The 19274-nt window shown below is 38.5% G+C and overlaps 1 protein-coding gene across 4 annotated transcripts in view; it reads right to left on the bottom strand.

The window, feature by feature from the left end:
* The window catches only part of LOC126337707 (probable Rho GTPase-activating protein CG5521), a 275478-nt gene that overhangs the window by 79910 nt on the left and 176294 nt on the right, over positions 1–19274 (bottom strand). For all 4 annotated transcript variants that reach the window (XM_050001492.1, XM_050001493.1, XM_050001495.1 and 1 more), the window contains one exon: positions 9299–9448. In XM_050001492.1, coding sequence (XP_049857449.1) covers positions 9299–9448 — 150 coding nt within the window. The remainder of the gene's footprint in view (positions 1–9298; positions 9449–19274) is intronic.

Genomic DNA, 19274 nt, shown 5'->3' with positions numbered 1-19274 from the left:
GAATTAGATATTACTAATGATTATAATTCTACAGAATCTGTACGACTTACTTTATTTTCATTATTTTACCTAACTAATGGAAAAAATCAATTACTTGATTCTTCTTAATTTGATCGTGTTAAATTACAAAATATCTTTGTTAAAAACGGAAGAAATGAATTTTTTCCTCAAAAATTATGGAATCTTGAAGCAATAAATAACTCCGTAAAAGCTTATAATTCTTTTAGAAATTTTAAAAGGATAACTCAATTAAATAATGATGTAAATATAAGTCCACTCAATTTTATTCAAAATTATCCTATTTATGTAATTAATATATCAACAAGAATGAATGTTTTAAGTACTAAAAAAATGAAAATGTGCATTCTTCAATGGAAATAGTCCAAATGATACAATTAGTTATGTTGTTATGTATGGTAAAAAGAATTTAACTTATGATTTACAACACAGAATGGTTACTGAAAATTTTTAACTGCATAAATGACTGAAAAATTAGAAAAAAATAAAGAACTTTTAACTACATGTTTTCATTTCCTTATGGAATATTTTCAGAAAACTAGTGAAAATAAAAAGTGATAACTTTATCTTGTAGAAAAACTAAAAACATTCTTCAAACCTTTGGAAAACGTTTTAATTTTTCATTCCTTAATTTTTTTCTATATAAATAAAAATGAAGATGGATGGTAGCATTGGGAACCTGTTAACTGAACTTAAAATTATAGTAATGTTTCTTCAAAAGTGTTTAATAATTATCAGAAATAAAAACATAAATATTACATCATTTCAAAAGCTGAAACTTTACCTACTAAATTCGGTGATAAGATTTATTACTTTTAGATGATAAATATGAAATTACTGTTCCAGATTTTTATATTAAAATCTTTACAAATGATGATGATCAATTAGATGAAACTGTAGGATTACAGTTTATTTATTGTGGTAAAAAACAAATAACGATCCTCCAATACATGTTGCTCATTTTGAATAAATTTTTAAAAAATTGAATTTTTCTTTTAATTACATTAAAATTTCCTTTACTATAATTTTCTAAGTTTTTAAATCACTCAACTATTTGATCATTTTGTTTTCATTGTAGATATGTAGAATTTCGTTGAAGAAAACTGTAAAATTAGATTCTTGGATTTCAACCTGGAATTTTTACTAGAAAATGCTCTTTGGTCCAGAACTCATGAATATACTACTAGCATACACACTGAAGAGCCAAAGAAACAGGTATACCTGCCTAATATCATTTGGAGGCAACACGAGCACGGAGAAGTGCCACAACACAACATGGCATTGAGTTGACTAATGTCTGAAGTAGTGCTAGAGGGAAATGACAACAAGAATCCTGCTGGGCTGTCCATAAATCCATAAGAACACAAGGGGCTGGAGATCTCTCCTGAACAGAACATTTGGAGGTATCCCAGATATGCTCAATAATGTTCGTGTCTGGGGAGTTTGGAGGCAAGCAGAGGTGTTTAAACTCAAAAGAGTGTTCCTGGAGCCACTCTCTAGCAATTCTGGACACATAGGGTAATGCAGTCTACTTTTGGAACTGCTCAAGTCAGTCGGAATGCACAATGGATGTGAGCGGGTGCAGGTGATCAGACAGGATGCTTACATATGCATCCACCTGTCAAAGTCGTACCTACACATATCAGGGGTCCAATATTACTTCAACTGCACACACCCCACACCATTACCGAGCCTTCACCATCTTGAACAGTACCCTGCTGACCAGCAGGTTCCATGGATTGATGAGATTGTCTCCATACCTGTACACATCAACATGGTCGATACAATTTGAAATAAGACTCGTCCAACCAGGCAACATGTTTCCAGTCGAGTCATCAACACACTAATATTGGTGCTGATAGGCCCCTGGGAGGTGTAAAGCTTAATGTCATGCAGTCATCAAGTGTACACGTGTGGGCCTGAGGCTCCAAAAGCCCATATTGATGAAGTTTTGATGAATGGTTCGCATGCTGACACTTGCTGATGGCCCAGCACGGAAATTTGCAGAAACGTTGTTTGCACTTATGTCACAATGAACAATTTTCTTCAGTCATTGTTGGTCCCATTCTTGTAGAATTTTTTTCCAGCTGCAGTGATGACAGAGATTTGATGTTTTATCAGAGTCTTGATATTCACGGTACACTTGCGAGATAGTTGTATTGGAAAATCCCTACTTCATCACTACCTCAGATACGCTGTGTCCAATCACTCAAACTGATTACCAGTCTCGAGCGCAAATGATTTTTTTTTCATCTCTCTCTCTCTCTCTCTCTCTCTCTCTCTCTCTCTCTCTCTCTCTCTCTCTCTCTCTCTCTCTCTCTCTCTCTTCCTATCTTTATGTATTTTACGCCTCCTAGAAATTCTATTAGACAATGCACTTCTGTTTAAAAATTTGTACCAGCCAAGAATAGAACTCAGAACAAAGTAGCAGGTGAGCATTCTACCACACAGCCCCACTACCTGTAGAGAAAAACAAATTTAACTCTTGGATACTGAAGACTGTCAAAAGCCTATTTATCGAGAATTTTTGAGAGTTGTATTGAACAGCGTGGTGAGACTGATTTTTGAGTCCTGATTTTCACATACCATAGGTATAAATAAATTACAAAAATCCTATTGTCATGTGGTTCTTTTGTAATAAGGGGTGGGGCACTACCAATCGGTACAGACAGCCTCCTTTGACTACAATAAAAAGGCAGACAAGAGTGGTAGAAAAGATAAAAGAGGGGAGGGAGGGAGGGAGCAAGCCAATGAACAGTGATATATATAATTACAATGCATGGGAGCACGGATTAATACAGGAATGCTTTTATTTAAGAGCAGATTTAGAATTTTAATGTCTCATTGTAACACTGTTAGCATATATAGCCGAAAGTTTGTTTTTGTAATAAAAAACTGGTAATTTTTGATCTTCACTTTTTATATCAATGCCGGCATTTATCCTTCATTGGAAAGAGAAGTACAATTTAAGACTGTGGGGGCAAAGAGGGGATAACTCCAATTTTTCCTGAAACATGTAACAGATTTTATGTACTTTAGAATCTTATTCCATTATCACTGCAGTTGGAAAAAGGACAAGTCCTGGAGATATCCCTACTTTGCACTGTACCTACACAGTCCATTAACATTAGTGAGACCACTGTCTATGTTTGAGACAGTTTTATGAAAGATCTTCAATTAGTACAACCTTGTATCTCAAGATATATGTGAACTAAATCTACGACAATGTCTGAAAAATATAACTGTTATATGGATAGCAAATAAATAATATTACTGGAACTGATCACCTTTTTTTTTCTTTCTTCCGATGAAAGTGTCTGATGCTACACTGTGGAGAAAAGGTAAGTCACAAGAGAGAAAATTGTAATGACACATCAATTGAACCACAGCTAAACAACATTTTAAAAAAGTGGTCAGGCGATGGGCTTAATTTCCTGGATTCTGGATTAAAACCTGTTTTTTCACATGATTTCAGTCTTCCAGTGTTAAAAAACCATAGAATGGTATAACTGAGCAATGTGCTCAGTGTGCAGTTTTCTGTGCCAGAAAGCCTAAACCCAACAGAGATATCGGAATCTGTTGTGAATAAGTTCCTTCCTGTTTGACGTGCACCATTGTAACATATTGATTTCTGGAGGCAGAATAATAAACTGATCCAGAAAAATGCAATTGTTTTTCTCACACCAGAGTGTTATCTGTTCCTTATTGATGAAACTTATGATTACAATGGATACTTTGTTTCAGTTTCATATTTTTTAAAGCCCCAGAGTAAAGTCAAGAATAAGAACATGGAAGAGACAACACTTCAAAAGATGAAAAATTCAGTAGAATGTTTTCTTATTGATGTCTGTCTACGTCAGTCAGACCTACACTATGTGATCAAAAGTATGCGGACACAACCAAATACATACATTTTTCATATTATTGCGCCAGCACCTACTGCCAGGTACTCCATACCAGTGACCTCAGTAGTTGTTAGACATCGTGAGAGAGCAGAATTGGGCATTCCGCGGAACACTCAGACTTCGAACGTTGTCCGGTTATTGGGTGTCACTTATGTCAAACGTCTGTACGCGAGATTTTCACACTCCTGAACATCCCTAGGTCCACTGTTTTCGATGTGATAGTGAAGTGGAAATGTGAAGGGAGATGTACAGCACAAAAGTGTACAGCTTGACCGCATGTGTTGACTGACAGAGACTGCCGACAGTTGAAGAGGGTAGTAATGTGTAATAGGCAGACATCTATCCAGACCGTCACTCAGGAATTCCAAACTGTATCAGGATCCATTGCAAGTACAAAGACAGTTAGGTGGGAGGTGAGAAAACTTTGATTTCATGGTCGAGCGGCTGCTCATAAGCCACACCTCACGCCTATAAATGCCAAACGACACCTCGCTTGGTGTAAGGAGCACGAACATTGGATGATTGAACAGTGGAAAAACTGTTTGTATGGAGCGACTAATCATGGTACACAATGTGGCAATCCAATGGCAGCATGTGGGTATGGCGAATGCCCAGTGAACGTTATCTGCCAGCATGTGCACTGCCAACAGTAAATTTCAGAGGTGGTGGTGGTATGCTGTGGTCGTGTTTTTCATGGAGGGGGCTTGCACCCCTTGTTGTTTTGCATGGCACTACCACATCACAGGCCTACATTGATGTTTTAAGCACCTTCTTGCTTCCCACTGTTGAAGAACAATATGGGGATGGCGACTGCATCTGTCAACGCGATCGAGCATCTGTTCATAATGCACGACCTGTGGAGGAGTGGGTACACGACAATAACATCCCTGTAATGGACTGGCCTGCACAGAGCCCTGATCTGAATCCTATAGGTCACCTTTGGGATGTTTGATAACGCCAACCCCATGCCATGCCTCACTGACCAACATCAATACCTCTCCTCTGTGCAGCACTCTGAAGAATGGGCTACCATTCACCTAGAAACCTTCCAGCACCTGGTTGAACATAAGCCTGCGAGAATGGTATCTGTCATAAAGACTAACGTTGGGTCAACACCATATTGAATTCCAGCATTACCAATGGAGAGCGCAATGAACTTTTAAGTCAATTTCAGCCAGGTGTCTGGATACTTTTGACCACATATTGTATTACAATTGGAAAGCAATATTTCTTATAATTAAATTATCTTATGAACTGTTCATATAGATGGATTCTTTTTGCTTATTCTAAGACATTTGCATTTTGAAAGGGAGTGATTAGCAGATGAATCTATTCATACAATGATACATTGTTTCAACAGCAAAAATAGGATGAACTGTCACACATCTTGTGAACTCACTACAAACATGATAGCACTGTCTTATGAAGAAGTCAGCCAACAAAGAAGTAATGCAAGGAATGCAAGCATCATAAGTATAAACTGAAGCTCTATGTTCTATCTTAATCAAATGGCCTTGTACGTAGAACTCATTTATATGGAGGAGGAAATGATTCAGTCATTAGTAGTCAGGGTCACACATCCAAAGAGGTCCACAAATTTCTTGAAGGGATGGATGAGAGAGGCTATGCAGTTTTCTTGGATATTTTTAGAATGTTATCATTAAAGAGGAGCTTATGGCAAAACAAAAATACTGCACTGGAATTCTGTGAAGTAACAGGAAGGGCAAACTAGCCTCAGTAGTATTCTAAAATTTTTGAAAAGTGGAACCAATAACTGTTACACTAAGGTAGGTGTATGTCATGGTAAGTAGACAGAAAAAGTGCGAGGTCATTACAATTCCTAGTAATTATGGGGATGATTAATTTGAAAGTCACAATGTGCTGAGGAAAAAATTAAGCTACAGTTGATTGACGAATAAAATATATTTATGAAGAGCATTGACAGAGAATATCAGATGTTGGCCTATTATCACCAAACTTACAAAAGGCTTTGTTCTATATGAAACTTTGAACACCTTTATTCCATATGATGCTTTATAGGTCATATTTTTGGTACAATAAGCGTAACACACACATCAAGAAAAGTTTTGCATCACCTCTGTTCCGGTAATTCCAGAACCTGTACAGAAAATTGGAACAGAGATCAACATAAACATCGTTTACACCCTTTTTTATTGCTCGTGAAAACCACAGATTGTATGCGATACCACCATACAGCGAGACCTTCAGAGATGGTGGTACAGATTGCTGTACATACCTGTACCTCTAATACCCAGTAGCACGTCCTCTTGCATTGATGAATGCCTCCCATCATGGCATACTACCCACAAGTTCATCAAGGAACTGTCGTTCCACATTATCCCACTCCTCAATGCCGATTCGGCATTGATCTCTCAGAGTGGTTGGTGGGCCACGTCATCCATAAACAGCCCTTTTCAATCTATCACAGGAATGTTCGATAGGGTTCATGTCTGGAGAACATGCTGACCACTCTAGTCGAGCGACGTCATTATCCTTAAGGAAGTCATTCACAAGGTGTGCAGGATGGGGGTGCGAATTGTGGTCCATGAAGACGAATTCCTCGCCAATATGCTGCTGATATAATTGCACTATTGGTCGGAGGATGGCATTCACATATCATACAGCATTTAAAGCAGCTTCCATGACCACCAGCAGCATACACTGGCCCCACATAATGCCACCCCCAAAACATCAGGGAACCACCACCTTGCTGCACTCATTGGACAGCGTGTCAAAGGCATTCAGCCTGACTGGGTTGTCTCCAAACACATCTCCGATAATTGTCTGGTTGAAGGCATATGCGACACTCATCATGACGAGAACATCATGCCAATCCTGAGCAGTCCATTCGGCATGTTGTTGGGCCAATCTGTACCATGCTGCAGGGTGTCGTAGTTGCAAAGATGAGCCTCATCATGGATGTCGAGAGTGAAGTTGCGCATCATGCAGCCTATTGTATACAGTTTGCGTCTTAACACAACATCCTATGGTTGCATGAAAAGCATTATTCAACATGGTGGCATTGCTGTCATGGTTACTCTCAGCCATAATCCGTAAGTAGCAGTCCTCCACTGCAGTAGTAGCCCTAGGGCGGCCTGAGCGAGGCATGTTATCGCCAGTTCCTGCCTCTCTGTATCTCCTCCATGTCTGAACAACATTGCTTTGGTTCACCCCGAGACGCCTGGACACTTCCCTTGTTGAGAGGCCTTCCTGGCACAAACAAACAATGCGGACGCGGTCGAACCGCGGTACTGACCATCTAGGGATGGTTGAACTACAGACAACATGAGTAGTGTACCTTGTAGTGCTTCAAGAATGTCTGCGTGAATTCTAGAACTATCTGCCCTTCCTCCATCTTGAACACATGATATTTTAAATAGAAGTGTGAGAGAGATGAATCCGACCTACTGTGCATTGCATGTTTGTGAGTGTGTGTGTGCAGGTCTAAAAACAGTCACAAACAAAATGTGAATGCGGTGGCCGAACAGTGGCCGACAAGTACCTGCTCTATGATCCATAGAGTTTCAGTGTATCTGTAGAGAAGAACAAGGAGTGTTTATGTATTATTCTGTGCTTTTAGTGACTGAGATGATTGTTAACGACAAATGAAGAAATGAGATTACACTTTCAAGTAATTCATGTGTTGGACTTGCTAGAAGCAAGACATGTTCATAAATTATGTGGTTGTTAAACCAACGCTATTGTAAATGTGTTTAATCAATCGAGTCTAATGCGAGGCGAATCGGTTGACTTGCAACTTATTTCACGAAAGGGGGGGGGGGGAGGGGAGGGGAGAGAGAGGGAGGGAGGGAGGGAGGGGAGAGAGAGAGAGAGAGAGAGAGAGAGAGAGAGAGAGAGAGAGAGAGAGAGAGAGAGAGAGAGAGAGGAGTCTGATAAATTTTGTTAACCAGCAGTATTCTTTGGAGAAGAAGTTTTTGGAAATTGACGTAGATGGCAACACAAAGCAGCAGCTTGGCAGTGCTTACCAAGTAAGTCAACTGATGTGAGAGAGGAGTGCATTTTGCAATCCTACTTCACATTGATTCTTGTCGTTTAAAGTGTCAGAACATCCTTCGTGTGTGTGATACAATACCCACAGTCAATGTCTATCTTCTGGAATTCTGGGAACTGGGGTGATGCAAAACTTTTTTTGTTTTGTGTAGAATGTACAAAATTAACATGCATGAAATCTGTATATGAATATTTTCAAATCTGCTACCTGAACCATTGCATACCGTCCAGAGTTTTAGTTTTTATTTGACAGGGTAGTTACCAAAGGACCCAAGCAACAAATGAAAAGGATATTATGCAACTTTGCATCATTAAGAACAAAATTAGGAAGGATTACATTTTCAGTTATCCTTGTCCTGGCTTGCCAAGATTGCATCCAATATTTTGCTTTCCAGAGTTCCATCACTACCAGTAAATACCACTTTTAATGTTCAAATTTGCTATCATTTTAAGACTGTACTTGCAGCACCCCTGTCCTCAATGTATTCATCTTTTCAACAAGTTTTCTATTTCATATTTTTCTACATCACATGAGAATCTTAATGCTGTACACTTATTTGACCTATGTATTGTGAACCTAACATGTAAATGTTTCAATAAATTCTCTGTGTCAGTGAGTTCTTATTTTGTACCCACATCCTTTTCATATTCATGGTGGAGCATTATGAGAAGTATGTTAGTGAGGGCAAATAAGAATTAACTTAATCCACAGCATTCTGCTTCGTAATTAGGATGACAGAAGACAAGTCCTAACACAAAAAGCAGCAGCTACTGATAATTCGACTCTCACATTTTCTGCCCGATCCTTGATTTCAGCAAGTATCAATCAGGTGCATGATGCGATTTTTTGTAATATTTTTAGAGACCTCAGGTCATGTTGGTCTTTAGGTCTTATTATGAAAACTAAACTGGTCAAAGAGATTTGAGTGAAAAATTGGTTAATGCTTCTGCAAGGTAAGCTTCATGCATTCAAGGTAAATGTGTTAAAAATTATTCAGGTTATCAGTACCAGGAAAATTGTTGTGAAATAATCAAATCAGGATAAAACACAAAAAAAATTACATATAAACCTCTCAAACAATATTAGTTTTGTGTTGACTTTCTGCCTTTTGAATTTCTCAGGTTTCTCAAGTATCCATTCAATTCATTCTTGTAAGTCTGTCAATGGGCATAGGAAGCACCACTTTGGAAAAAAAAGTCTTACAGTTTGCTAAAGGTTAGCTCAATGAAATTACAAAGACAACAATGGTTCATCAATAACATGACATTATCACCAGGAAATTTTAGTATTTACTATGTTTAGAAAAGGGAGGGGAGCAGAGAAGGAATTTGTATTGGCTTACCTGGATATTTGGGGCAGAAAAAACTTCTGCACTGAGCTCATCAGCAGAAAGGCCTGGTACATCATCTTGTTCAACTACCATTGAGGACAATCGAGCTGCTCCTATGCCCATTGGAAAGTGGCCAAGGTGATTTACAAGATGCATTAATACCTGTAAGTGGAATTGCGGTATTATTTACAAGTTAACATTGCTAATTTCCACAGAATCCATTATTTCTTCATACAAATATAGGAGTTCTATGTCGAACAAAAAAGCTGAACCAAAAGCTATATGCCTGAAACTGACTATACGACAGTAGCCAGAGGAGTGGAACGTAGCATACAAAAATCAGTCAGAATAAGGATCTGTTAATCATCATAAAAATTCTGAATGTGTGCATGAAAACACATTACCTATAGAAATCATAAGCAAAATCAAATGCGTACCGGATGTCACGGATGGCTGACACACAAAATCACTTAACACTAGAAGTACCTTACCAGTCAATCTGACCAGCAAGTGTTGTTTAACACCTCATAAATAGCAAACATGGTAATTTAGGGGAGTTTATATTTCATGACTTATGTACTTTGGTGGTTTATAATTTCTGTGAAAGACACACATCTATTACAATAACTGAGAGAATTATAAACATTTTTATCCTAAAGAACCACAGTCATTCATGGTGAATACTTTTTACATTTCATGTTTCTGAATGTGCAACAATGAATTTTTACATCTGCTTAGCTTATTTTATTTCACTGTTGTGACCTCATTCTCTCTCTTTCTTTCCAATTTACTTTATTTAATGGAAGATATGGCATACTTCTACTGCTTGCACTCTATCAATCCATTGTTGTGATCTGCAGTACTTTAGTGCTCCTTGTTATTACGGTGCATTGGTATTTTTGTTTGGATATACAATTATTAAATTACTTTAACAGTTTACCAAACGAAGATTCAGAAAGAGAAGATATTTTTAACATGATAAGTTGGGTGATAAAGATGATGCCGAATATCAGCCTAATGAAACAGAACAGTGCGAATCATCAGTCAGATGATGATATTCTGAACCTGTACAACATCATACAAACAACACAGCGTTTAGGGGTTTGATTCCAGCGATGCCACAAATTCCTACTCATGGCCGAGTATGAAAATATTTCATTTTCAGCAGCCATTTATTAAATCACAAATACAGAGGCAACATGGTTATGACAACATACAATTTAAGTTCACTTTTCCATATAGTCCCCAAGAGACCGTATACCATTTCAGAATGGGTAACCTACTTTTTGATTAAGGCTGTGTAGAAATCCAGTGCTATCTAGTCACATTAATACACCTGCTTTCAGCTCATAATTGTTTCAGAATCAGCGTTCCCCAAGACCCTCTTTCATCTTGTCGAACTTAATAATCGCATTGTGGTTGGTCCGGACTGTAATGGACGATGCTACTGTACCTGCCACTTGAATCGCTGCAGCAGGTCTGACATTTGGTGGGCCGAGTGCAGTGTTGAATTATTGTGCAACAAAATCACACCGACACTCAATTTTCCCTACCGCATTTCTTTAGTTAACTTAAACAGCTGCTGCAATGTTTGACAATATAAAGCAGAGTTGATTGTCATTCCTTTTGGCATAAATTCCACTTTCAGCACACCGTCCATGTCAAAGAACACTGTCACCATCACCTCTCCTGCTCAAGGTTGGGCTTTAGGCTTCTTTTGTTGTGGTGATGTGGTGTGCACCCATTCCATCAATGTTGTCTTTGGTTTGGGGGTGAAGTGGTTGACCCACATTTCATCCCATTATGATTCACCACAGAAACTTGCGGTCCTCCACAGAATACCTTTCCAATAATGACAGTGGTGGCTGGAAATGTTGTCCCTTGTGAACATTTGTCAGCAGCTGTGGAATCCATCTGGCACACAGTTTTTGACATCCAAGGTCCTGGTGAACAATGGAAAACACACTGCCAAACAACATGTTCTGCATGCTGACAATTTCCTGCAGTGTGATACTCTCTAATGATCGCCTCCACACAGTCAACATTGCAAAGTACTGGATGTTGCGGGCCTGTCTTCGCGATATTCGTCAGTGAGATCCGTGCGTCCAGCACCAAAGTTTTTACATCACTTTACGATAACAGGGTGAGAGATTGAACACCCACCATACACAGCATTTATTTCATGGAGAATGTCCGTGCAATAGGGCAATGTTGCCCACAGAAATCTGATAGTTGCACGCACATCCAATTTGGAGTGAACATCCAGTTGATGCACCATTGAACCTAGCCTGCTCCGTGCACACAACATGACAAGATACCACACCACCTGTCCTATTGGATTTCAGTAGTTACTGTCATGGTTACTCACTGGCCATGGTCACAACACACAGCGTGCTCTTGCTGCAATCCGCTGTAACTTTGTCTTTGATTTGCACTCATATCTTGTATCCTGCGTCCAGTAAACTTGTCGCTCTGGACAGACTTTTATTTCCTTTTTTTAAAATTGATATTACTGTAGAAATCTTAGTAAGCTTCCAGTCTTTAGTGATATTCCTGCTCTTCCAACATTCGTTTAAGAGATGCTGAGTTGCAGACGTAGCATCACTCCTCCATATTTCAGCAATTCAGCATTAATACCATCTCTTCCTGTCACTTTTCCGTTCTTCAGTGATGTTAAGACAAATGTTATTTCATCAGACTGTATTTCATCTAATCCCTTGTAATCTATTGGATTAACTTCATTTTATTGTGCTCCATTATCATCCACAATCCCTTGAAATGATTTAGCCATTGTTTTTCTTCAATACTGCTTTTTTTATCTTCTCTTTTTCTATCATGTTTAAAGTTTTTAAAACTTTGTAGGACATTTATTGTCTCCCGAGAACATTGTTCTCGATATTAGAAATAAATCTATCCCAATGTTCCTGGTGTGCTTTTCTAACTACACACACACACACACACACACACACACACATCCTGTTTTTCTTTAACATCTTTCATTATATCCCCAAACAATCAGTTTAATAAGCCACAGCTGCAAAACACTAACACGAATTCTTTACAGACGAATGGAAAAACTACTAGAAGCCAACCTCGGGGAAGATCAGTTTGGATTCCGTAAAAATATTGGAACACGTGAGGCAATACTGACCCTACGACTTATCTTAGAAGAAAGATTAAGAAAAGGCAAACCTATGTATCTAGCATTTGTAGACTTACGAGAAAGCTTTTGACAATGTTGACTGGAATACTCTCTTTCAAATTCTAAAGGTGGCAGGGGTAAAATACAGGGAGCGAAAGGCTATTTACAATTTGTACAGAAACCAGATGGCAGTTATAAGAGTCGAGGGGCATGAAAGGGAAGCACTGGTTGGGAAGGGAGTGAGACAGGGTTGTAGTCTCTCCCCGATGTTATTCAATCTGTTTATTGAGCAAGCAGTAAAGGAAACAAAAGAAAAATTTGGAGTAGGTATTAAAATTCATGGAGAAGAAATAAAAACTTTGAGGTTCGCCGATGACATTGTAATTCTGTCAGAGACGGCAAAGGACTTGGAAGAGCAGTTGAATGGAATGGCCAGTGTCTTGAAAGGAGGATATAAGATGAACATCAACAAAAGCAAAACGAGGATAATGGAATGTAGTCGTATTAAGTCGGGTGATGCTGAGGAAATTAGATTAGGAAATGAGACACTTAAAGTAGTAAAGGAGTTTTGTTATTTGGGGAGCAAAATAACTGATGATGGTTGAAGTAGAGAGGATATAAAATGTAAACTGGCAATGGCAAGTTAACCGTTTCTGAAGAAGAGAAATTTGTTAACATCGAGTATAGATTTAAGTGTCATTTCTGAAAGTATTTGTATGGAGTGTAGCCATGTATGGAAGTGAAACATGGACGATAAATAGTTTGGACAAGAAGAGAATAGAAGCTTTCGAAATGTGGTGCTACAGAAGAATGCTGAAGATTGGATGGGTAGATCACATAACTAATGAGGAGGTATTGAATAGGATTGGGGAGAAGAGAAGTTTGTGGCACAACTTGACCAGAAGAAGGGATCGGTTGGTAGGACATGTTCTGAGGCATCAAGGGATCACCAATTTGGTATTGGAGGGCAGCGTGGAGGGTAAAAATCGTAGAGGGAGACCAAGAGATGAATACACTAAGCAGATTCAGAAGGATGTAGGTTGCAGTAAGTACGGGGAGATGATGAAGCTTGCACAGGATAGAGTAGCATGGAGAGCTGCATCACACCAGTCTCAGGACTGAAGACTGCAACAACAACAACCACATTTTTAGACCCTATCTTTTCCACATTTTTTTCTTCTTTCCGAGTGCTTCTCCTGCTACTCTGCGAAGCATATTCTTTAGATACTGCCATTCTTCTTCTATACTATGTTTAGTTTTCAAGTTTTCTAGCTCTTTATTTAATCTGCTTTGGTAAAGTAGTATAATGCTGTCTTCTTCTAGCAAGTATACTTAATAAAAACTTTGATCTTGTAGGTTACTTATCTGTTTTGTCATTTTCTTCCATTTCGCAAAAATATCTATTCTGGAGATGACTATAAAATGATCAGATCCTAAATCTTGTCCTCTATTAACTATTGTATGCCTTACTTGTCCCCCTAGCTGATCATTTACTAAAATGTGGTCAATCACTATTCTAAGACCTCTACTGGTCCAAGTATACTTCTGTATATCTCTCCACCCGAAAAGTGGATTTGTTATTTTTAGATTATTTTAACTGACAAAAACCCTTAGTATTTTCCCATTTTTGTTACACACCAGTTCTCCAAAAGGCCCTATAATATTTGTTACTGGGATATTTCCTATTCTGGCATTGAAAACAGCCACATTAATAATCTGGTAAGTACCACTCACTACATTTATTCACAGTCTTCTGTAGTTCTTCAAAGAGGATTCTTGACTCATACTTTTTTCCCCCTCTTCTAATGCACAAGCACTTGTTGCCTCTTCTTTAGTTTCCATATTACTGTTAGTACTCTTTTGCTCATGTATGTGCACTCTTTGATCTCTCTCTCCCCATCTCCCATGCAGGAGCAATGCTAAACTACTGCTTGCTGTTTCATTTTCTTCAACTCTACTATAGAATATAATGTAATCTTCTATATACAAGGGGTGTCCAGAAAAAATGCCTTTTTTTTTTTTTGCTCAAAGTGACTGCAGAGCATTCTGACCACTGGATTAGGTGGTAGAGGAGCTTTAAAGCGATGCCTCCGTTGGTCTGCTCCAAGCACTTGCAGCATCAGGATCGCTGGCTCTGCACACTTGTTTAGCGTCTGTGTCCTGAAATGCAATGGAACCATCACTCGAGCAATGTTACACAATAAAGTTTTGTTAGAAACTGAACAAGCCACTTGTGGAGACCAACTGATTGTGAAAGCTTATGGGAACACTGCTCCATCATATTTACAAGTATTGTGGTTCTTGAAAGCATTTAAGGGAGGGCAGGAAGAGCTGGTCGACAAACCAAGGCCTCTTGGGGTACTAGGAGTAGTGTGTGTTGGTTACCAGCCATCTGCTCAACTCCCTGTCTAAGAGCAGCATAATTTTCTTTTCAGGTTGTCTCCCTTAGCAAATATGTTCCAATAATTTAAAGGTGCTTCAAAACTCACTTTTCAACCTCAGCCATCAGCTACACATCAAAAGCAACTGTATGCCATGCACTGTCCAGAGGTCATGTGACTGTTGTCCCTTTGTACCTGAGAGTGGGGTTTGTTGGCACAGCTGTGTTGAATTCAAGGTCTCATTCATTCATTAAATTTCAGTGGAAATTTCTCAGAGTTCTGATTCTGAAGAATTATGCAGCCTAGGTAGACTCTGGGATCATTGCCAAACTTTGACAGTTGGAGATAGAAAAGGAAAATTACCTCCTCACAGACCTTGAAACCAAATACCATTGGGGTAAAAAAAGCTAGAGTTTCCCCATCAGAGTATGATAGGAAAAAAAAAAAGAAGCAGCCTGATCAAAGTAAATGGAGGTAATAAACTTAGCTATGGGCCTATGTGCTTACCATTCATGTTCTCCCAATAAAGCATGCAACTGGGACTACACTTTGTAATCTTACCATTTCGAGCTTTTGGTTGATTTCTCAAAAGTTGAACAAAAAATCAGTGATGTCCTGAATTGTTTCAGTCAAGACTGGTGCAATTAAGTAGTCATTTTATTTACAAAAAAACACAACTGAAATAGTTTAAAAACTTCCATTTCAAATAGAACCAAGCTAAGGTAATCTTGGTAGCAGAAGTGTTTTTTAATAGCTTCCAAGACAATTTCAGATTAATGCAGACAAACTGAAATGAACCCTAGAAAGGGTGTAGGCAAGTAACTCATTATACAAAGATGACTGGTCATATTTTTCTGAAACAACTGATGTAAACGAATTGCACATCAGTCCTATGTTACTAATATATGGCTTACACTGCTGAAGCATGTGCCTACAATGTGGTTATTAGGCAGCCTGTAATTTAACAATCTCACAACTCAATCCAGCATTCATGAAGTGTCACATGTAAGCCTCGAAGCCAGTTGTCGCTGCTGTCAATCCACCAATGTAAACTTGACACTTAAGATAAACCAAGATCAAAGTGCATTACTGGGGCAACTCATAAGCTGTTGATAAATTATCACTTAGTGATATCAGGCACCATGAAAATTTTTCCTTTATGAAGCAAAGGGCATCCAGGATGGGTAAACAACAATATGGGGACAATACGCTGCGACTCACCACATAAAAGAGGTGTCGAGTCCCAGACAGGCACAATAAAAGAGACAGCTAACATATTTAGTCTTTCAGACAAAGTCACTCTTCCGAATGAAGTAGAAAAAGCACACATGCACACACGTGTACCCCCCCCCCCCCCCCCCCCCCCACACACACACACACAAACAAGCAGATATATGGCCACTGTCTCTGGGCACTGGGGGCTGAAGGACTTTGTTGAAAAGCTGAAATATTTTAGCAGTCTTGTTCACAGTGCCTCTGTGTGACTCAACACCCCCTCTATATGGTGCGTACCCATCTGTTTTGTCCATATTATTGCTTTCCTCTAATAAGTTCGTTTATACTCGTCTAACTTCCCAACATTATAGACACCGCTAAACAACCCTGAACAGCACTGAGATGTTACCATTACTGTTTAGTCTTGACTTACAAAAACAGGTGGGCCTTTTCATTTCTTTTATTTATCCAGGGATCATCTTCCAATGATACTAGATTTTTCATCATACAATGAAAATAAATAGCTCAAAAATGCATACATACAGAATATTTACGTCTGCTTTGTGAAGATAGGACAGGTGGTCAGCTGTTGCTCTTATGAAAGAACCATCCTAGCATATGCATCAAATAATGCAGGAAATCCTAAATCAGGATGGGCAGACAGAGAAAAAACACCATCCTCCCAAATAGGGTCAGTGCCTTAACAATTGCACAGCCTCATTCAGCTGGTCTCTATTGCATAATGTCCTCTTGTCATACACTAGTTCTGCAAGATAAGTAGCACCAAAACTACAGCTACAACAATATGTCACTTGCCACACAGGTATCATTGATTTATCACAGACTGTTTATTGTACAATACGAAGAGTTCTGCTTCATCAAACATTAAGTTGAATAATGTTTCTGGAAGATTTTGCAGGACAACATCAGAGGATGTGCCTATTGATTAGCCAGCAAGAAACCTTATCACCACCTTCTTCCACAAGGACCAGTTTGTAAGGATAGAATCATGAAGTAAGTGTGAAAATCTCCGTACATTGTGGAAATCATATAATGGCTCATTTCCCTGTTTCAGCATCTGTGGTGTCCAGAAACACAGCAATGTCTCTCATGATGCTTGGTTTTCAATGTAGAGTCACTGCATTTTAAAATTTAGACCCACAACAAAATGACATTTTTTTAATATATATTTTTTTTCATGAATTTTGATCAAATCTAATGTGTAGGCAAACCATATGCTGCTGTGTCAAAATTTCTTGTTGTTAAATTACCAGCACAAAAATGTATGGTTTCTTGTTAGTCTACATTCAACTCAAATGGTACTGTGCTGACTACTTAGAGGCAGAACCCCAACTCACTTCACAACGATAGCTTTGGATAAGAGCTAGTAGCAAACCATGGAGTTGCTTTTTCTGCAGCCTGTACTTCTGCAATGCCACAGTGTCTTTGTATGCCAAATATCAGTATGTCAAGCATTTTTTTTATTAAAAAATTCGAGGACCTTGTGTGGGTGTGGTCGCACGAATCTGGTTACAAAAAAGGGCATACAAATCATCATGCACTACCATAAGGATTTTGATAGTGTTCTGCTTTGTAATTTTAAAACTGGACTGACAGTAAATTTGTTGTGTACACCGTGCACAAGAATGATAGCTCAAGATAATCAGCATTACAGTCATGTTCACATGATGACTAGACTAAAAACAAATTACACACAACAAAGACAAAAAGATATGGACAAATTTTCTGTCACAGCTACTGTTTCTACCTATGACATTTTTTAGTGTGGTAACTTATAAATAGAGCTATAGTTGCATAAACTCAACCCACTGATTAAACTATGAAAAACATGCACTATTCTGGGCAATGTTTTGTCTTAAGAAAACATGTCTCTTTGCCCTACCTTTTTTTTTAATTTGGGGTTAAATTTCCCCACATACATTTGCAACTTAAGACATACAATAATTTGTTTCAATTATGCATATTAATTACTCCCATGATGAATAACTACCATGTATACAGAGTGAATGGGGAAAAGTTTCTGTTGCATACACTGTTGTTGAGTTGTATTAACATAGAAAAATTTAAATTGTTATGGGACAAATATGGTGCAGAACAGTGACACTGGACCCTGTTCAATCCAATCTGATTTAAGAATAGATCAAACTGAGCTGATAAATAAAAACATTAAGAGCTACAGAATTTTCTTCTGTATCATGTTCCAAACACAACAACATTAGAAGCATCCTAATATAAAATAATACTCACTAGTGAGCTTATAATAGACACTATATCAACTGTAGATGAAAAAGACAGCTTACAAAGAGTGTCAAGCACAAATATACTTGTTTTTCTTTATATTTATTTTTTTTAACTGAAAAAATTGAAATATCTCGAAAAGTACACATTGAATTAAAAAAAGTTATAGTTCCAACTTGTCTGTCTTAAAGGGGCACATCCTATGATACCACACTTAATAACCCCCCCCCCCCTCCCCCCGCCTACGCACTGACCCTTGAATCTCCAACGGCACATGGGTCCCCACCTCCATACTGCAAGGTTGGACAGGCCACTATTTCATAACTCCTAATTGGAAACTCCATTCACAATGTCGTATTCCTCTGACACATAAAACTACTCAACATGCCACTGTGGCTGTAGGTTGATGCGAATGCTACTCAACTTTTCCAACTAGAACACATGTTCAAACTTAGTACCCGCCAACTCCAATACACTTAGTGAACCACTGTTAAAATTACTGTACACAGGAAAGAGCCATATCTGCAGTAATGTCAGCACAGGCATTTCTGATACAGCTGACCATGTCTTTATGGCCTGTTGGCACTTGCTAGTACATCTTACCTTTTAAATACTTTTAAATATCCCCATGGAAACAATCCGGCAATGTCATATCTGGCGAGCTACTGGGGCAATTAATAGGCCATCCCTGCTGATCCACTGACCACTGTAAACGTGGTCTAGTACCTGCTATGTTTCAATTGTGTAACACATTGGGCAAATGTCGTGCTACAACCACATATATTGTCAAACGTCCATAGCAACATCCTGCAGTAGTACCAATAGGTACTGTTCCAAAAACGTTTGCTATTTGTGTCCATTCAACATGCCATTGATAAAATACAGGCCAATGAATTTGTTCCCCATTATGCCACACAATACGTTAACCGACCAAGGACATTGATGGCCATCTTGCCGTAACCAGTGGGGATTGTCTATGTTCCAGCAGTTC

The sequence above is a fragment of the Schistocerca gregaria genome, chromosome 1, assembly GCF_023897955.1.
Source record: "Schistocerca gregaria isolate iqSchGreg1 chromosome 1, iqSchGreg1.2, whole genome shotgun sequence".
In the NCBI taxonomy this organism is placed as follows: domain Eukaryota; kingdom Metazoa; phylum Arthropoda; class Insecta; order Orthoptera; family Acrididae; genus Schistocerca; species Schistocerca gregaria.
Note: the sequence above shows the minus strand (reverse complement) of the source record. Positions and strands in the feature narration are given on the sequence as shown.